The 5,774-nt window shown below is 35.1% G+C and overlaps 1 protein-coding gene across 1 annotated transcript; it reads right to left on the bottom strand.

Annotated features, from left to right (window-relative positions):
- Window positions 1-1,452: 1,452 nt before the first annotated feature.
- On the bottom strand, window positions 1,453-5,356 carry LOC136247558 (uncharacterized). Its single transcript, XM_066039311.1, has 2 exons — window positions 2,250-5,356; window positions 1,453-1,758 (listed from the first exon to the last, which is right to left on the bottom strand). The coding sequence occupies exons 1-2, from the start codon at window positions 5,354-5,356 to the stop codon at window positions 1,683-1,685; spliced, it is 3,183 nt and encodes a 1,060-aa protein (XP_065895383.1). The 3' UTR covers window positions 1,453-1,682.
- Window positions 5,357-5,774: the final 418 nt, after the last annotated feature.

Here is a 5,774-nt window from a genome sequence, read left to right as displayed (position 1 = left end):
GTGGTGAGTTCAACTAAAAACAATTCACCATGTAGTCAAAGAGAATAGTTACTTCCCTGTAGGACTTTCAGCTACATTCACATTTCCCTGTAGAGTATTCAGCTGCAAACTGTATGACTTATCTTTATGATCAATCAACACCATTCACTGCCTAAATGTACATGTAACTAAACAAATCATTTAAATTTTCTTCATAATAATGTTCTTTCTAAGGCTGGCCATAGACCAGTTTTAGGTATGAGTATACAAAAAGAAGTAATATCTAATCAAAAACAGCCAAGCTGTAAAAAAGGGTGCGGCCTCCAAAAAAGCCAGGGTAAAAAAGATGTCAAATCAAAGGTGGCAGCCAAGAAATGCCTGTGATGATAGGTTAATGGCAAAGCAACAATTCAGGAAAATTTGGTGCCGAATCCTTGGAAAAGGCAACACAAATTCATCTGAATTGTCGTTATTAAAATTTTTGCCATTAACCTACCATCATAGCCATTTCTTGCCTGCCACCTTTGATTTCACATCTTTTTTTACCTTGGCTTTTTTGGAGGCCACACCCTTTTTTACAGCTTGGCTGTTTTTGATTAGATATAAACTGTTACACAGGATTCAATCGGTGCATATTGCTGCATATTATAGTTTTCAAATCCTGAAAATTAATACAGCTGTAAACCAGGTTACTTAAACAAAATCATGTAACCTGACACCACATGTAGTTACTGTAATCGCCTCAGGGTTATTTTGCTCTGGTATGTAGATGGACAACTGGCTGCATTAGACAAGCAGGCTATTACACAATACAGTTTTTTTTCAAATTTGCTGTTCCTGTGTCCCTGGTATGGAGAGATGGTTGCTGTACACAGGTGGTTACTAAGACAGGGTCTACTATATAACTGTACAACAATTACTCAGGATGTAATAGAATTATGTGAAAACACTGTAGTATACATACAACTATCATGCATGGTGTGTGTGGGCGGGTGAATTATGATTTTATAAATGACTGTAACTTTTCAATAGAGAAAGCTGCAGACTTTCTGTAAGCATCAACTTACTCTTTAGAGTGAAAGCATTAATTTGGCACCAAGTTTGTGGATTTTGAGTCATGTATAAGTAAAATAGAGGAAAACTGTCAATTTTAAGTACAAAATTGGATACAAAGGTCACCAAAGATCAAATCTGAAGTGGCTCTAATCTTAAAATGACCTATAATGGTATATACAAACTATCTACAAAGTTTCATGCTTTTATCAAAAAGTGCACAAAACTTGCTTTTTTTTAAAGGCTTAGGAGCTCTACTATACAGTTTAGGACAACTTTGTCCTTACAGATATTGGTTTTGTTTTGGATTAACCAAAGTAACCTAAAATCCGATCCCAAAGCTCAAGTAGGCGCATCCCCAGGACACTAAATTTTATTCCTTATCTATATTATTATACTTCTTTAATTTCAGAAATCTCCTTTCTTTGAAAACCCAACATCACATATGATCTGTCAACCATGAAATGATGATCTCACTTACAGACTACCGCATAAGTACATACAGTAATTAAAACAAAATCTTATAGTTCTATTTCTACAAGTTCAGTGTAGTATACAATACAAGATAACATAGTTCAAAGTAGCTACTAAATATGGAAAGTGTGTATGCATGATTATTAGTGTCATTGTTATTGATCACACTGTATACATCAGTCTTCTATCTGATCCATCACCTCCAGGAAAGAATCCTGGTAGTGAGTAAAATCATTTCTTGTGTTTGAAATACTATTAGTATAAACAACAACATAATACACACTGGAAACTGACTACTATTGTTTATAGTACAATTGTAACATAAAGGTAAGCCATTATAGTAACATTATAAACAATAAACACATACTACCTCATGTGTGATGTAGTTATAATACAGTACTTGATAAAATAATTGCAGTAAATAACACAACATGATCACTGTACATTTTATTATCTAATTATTACCAGCAAAAGCTAGATCTTAAGAGTAATCTGGTAGTATTATTGTCAAGTTTGGTTAATATAATTAATGCTTAACTACTGGTAACGTAATCACCGGGAATGTCATAAAATTATTGAGAATTACATACTAATTTGACAGAGCCAATTCTTAACTTTTAAGCTAACCAAATAAGAGAAACACAGCTATATTCACATCACTGTAGATGATGTAATTGTATACATTATAAATTTTTGTGATCATGAATAGCTGACATTGACAACTAGCTATAGTACATACTTACATTTCACAGATAGTAGCATTCTTCCTCATATTATCATCAATGATTATTCCAATATCACCCATTGGTACCTCATTATTATCATTTGTGGTAGAAACTGGCTCAGTCTTGAAATGTGCAGCTATCTTTGTAGTAATAGTCTTGATGGTCTCTTTGTGTGCTATCAGTTCCAGAGCAGTGAAGAAGATCAATGGTAGAATCATTAAAATGATTATAGTAGCTGTTGAGAATTGTTGACTAACATTGTGAGCAAGTGGTATCAGTGTAGCCAGGACCACTAGTTGTAAAATCAACCCATCAAAGATGTTCAGGATCTTGTGTTGATAAGGTTTTAATATTATCACTACTACAGCCAAAACGCCGCTAGAAAAGATAAGCAAAAACTGGGAGAGATCATTGTTGGATGGAAATGCAATGATTATCACAATAATAACAAGTCGACAAATCATGTAATAAGCTGCAAAGCAACGATACTTGTCTTTGTAACATCCTTGAAACTGATCCAGTAATGGCTTCATTCTGGTAAAGTTGATCTTCTTGTTAAGGAATGGTTCTAGAAGGAGCACAAGTGGTAGGCCAATTACAATCACCAGTGTACATAACATTGCTACAATAAAATATGGTAGATGACGACCGTGACAGTACTCTATGTCAGGTGATAGGTAAGTGTAAACCTTATCCACATTATCAAATGTCAGTGATCTCAACAACAGTAATGAAGTTGTGGCCACAGAAGTATAGGACAAGAGCAGGAGGAAACAAACAGTACGGATAATTCCTCTACTAATGAATGATGAAAATTTATGAGATACTCTTGCTGATTGACAGATTATTACTATTATAACTGAGACAGCTAGTGGATGTGTATAATGAATGAATTGTTGGTCAATTCCACTCATGTTTTTTACTAAGCAAAGCTGTCCTAAAAATTGTGGAGTGATTTTCACAAGACTGGACAAAGTGGTAACAGTTGTAAACAATCCTTTTGATTGGTACAAATTTTGACTCAGTAAAATATCCACCGCACTATAATAGTATGTAATAGCATACAAATAACCAATCCCAACATGATAGTATGTCATAATAAACACTAGTATAACTATGACTATCCAGTATATCATTGATAATGTGACTACCATTACCGTCTGTCCAGTTGTACACTGGTCAATACTTACACATTCTACAGAATCAAATGAGAGAGTATAGCTTTCTTCACAACTACCACAAGCAGTACCAGATCTGTGTGAACTACACTGATTCATTCTCACTGGTGAGAGTTCATAAAATCCATTAGTGGCTTCACAACAAGTAAAGTTGCAGTAATTGTTTGGACAAACTGTCACTGTTGATTTATCATTGACTTCTCCAAACCAATAACCTCTCCTAATAAGTGATGTACTATCAGAACATGTTATGATATCATCATCATAGTAGCATATGCACATTTTTGCTGTGTTATCATAATAGAACCCAGGGTGACATGGTGATAGTTCTATTATCAGTTCTACTGAAATAGTTTTCAAGTCAGACAGATGACCATCATGAGAAGTAAGAGTCATGGAAATATTTGACATCGTTGTAACTTCATCTCCTGTTACACGTATTCCTCTTGGGTTGTTACAGGAAATTAGCACACCAGTTGATGCTCCAATAATGTGGTAATTTTGACTGTTACTGCTCACCACAAATCTTGTTGCATCAGCACATTGATCATAATAGTCCCGTACACAGGCATTAATAATAATTTCTGAACCAAGTATTACATTGTTTATGTAGTATATCCTGCAATTACTGTCACTGCTTTTAAGTACACATGTAGCTGGTTCATCCAATATTAGTTTTTTGCGAGGAGTATTAACATAATTTCCAAACCTTGCATATGCTAGAGATGTCTCATAACCCACAATGCTGTTGCTTATGCACACATCATCACAAGATGACGGTATATGAACATATATATCTTCACCTACAAGAGCAGTATTATTATAAAAATGAATGTCACTAGCATTCAGCAGTATTATATTTTCAGCAGCACCAGAAAGGTCTCCATAAATAGCTCCACCAAATCCATCGGCAGTGTTATAACTAAACATAATATCAGAGCCATCACTGAGTGTTGCTGTGAAGTTATCACTGAGATATATGGCTCCACCATGTCGTTTCGCTGTGTTGTTTACAAATATTGTAAAGGAATATGTCACAATGCTCATTTTTGATTGCACAATAGACACAGCTCCACCACATTCAGCAATGTTGTGATCAAATGTTATTGAAGTGTTTTCATGTAATAACAAATGTGAATTAGAACTAGAGGCTACAGCTCCTCCTGAAGAATATACAGCTTTGTTATTTTTAAATGATACTGTTGAATTTTCATGAAATGTTAAGTAACTATTTTTAGTACAACCAAAACCTCCCCCTGTTAGTACAGCAGTGTTATATCTAATATTTACCAGGGAGTATCCATAAAATGACATATTGCTGTTATCAATATTTAAAGCACCACCTGTTGTTGCTGTGTTGTTAGTTAATGTTATCATTACATTATCATTAAATGACACATTGCTAGTTGCATCAGAGTGTATAGCTCCTCTATATCGGGCTCTGTTGTTATGGAAAGACATGATAGAATTTCCATTAAAAGTCACGTGACAGTTCTTAGTACAGTACAATGCTCCACCTCTATCCATACCAGTATTGTTAGTAAATGTCACCATGGAATGGCCAGTAAATGATACATCACAATTATTAGCACCTAAAGCACCACCATTTGATGCTGTGTTGTTAGTCAGTGTAATTGTTGCATTGTCAGTAAATGACATTTTGCTAGTATGATCAGAGAGTATGGCTCCTCCATACTTGGCTCTGTTGTTATGGAATGACAGGATAGAGTTTCCATGAATTGTTGTGTAGCAGTTACCTCCAGAGTAAGAGTCTATAGCTCCACCTCCATAGAGAGCTCCTCCTCTATCAGTGGCCACATTTCCACTAAACATAAACGTTGTGCTCTCATCAAATGAAATTCTGCTCCTAGCAGCAGACATCATAGCTCCTCCATTCATGGCATTGTTGTTGTTAAATATCAAAGTTGAGTTTCCATTAAACATCATGTGACAGTTGTAAGTACAGAAGCTCCACCTCTTCTTTAACCAGTATTGTTAGTAAATGTCATCATAGAGTGGCCAGTAAATATTACATCACAATTATTAGCATCTATAGCGCCACCATGTGTTGCTCTGTTGGTAGTAAATGTCACCATAGAGTGACCAGTGAATGATACATCACAGTGACTAGTTAATAAAACACCACCATATGTTGCTCTGTTGTTAGTGAATGTTATTGTTACATTGTCAGTAAATGACATTTTGTTAGTATTATCAGAGAGTATGGCTCCTCCATTCCTGGCTCTGTTGTTATAGAATAACAGGATAGAGTTTCCATGAAATGTTGTATAGCAGTTACCTCCAGAGAATAAGTCTATAGCTCCACCTCCATGCACAGCTATGTTGTCAGTGAATGTTAACATTG

This window comes from Dysidea avara, chromosome 2 (genome assembly GCF_963678975.1).
Source record: "Dysidea avara chromosome 2, odDysAvar1.4, whole genome shotgun sequence".
In the NCBI taxonomy this organism is placed as follows: Eukaryota; Metazoa; Porifera; class Demospongiae; order Dictyoceratida; family Dysideidae; genus Dysidea; species Dysidea avara.
The sequence above is the reverse complement of the archived record's forward strand: the minus strand, read 5'-3'. Positions and strand labels throughout refer to the sequence as shown.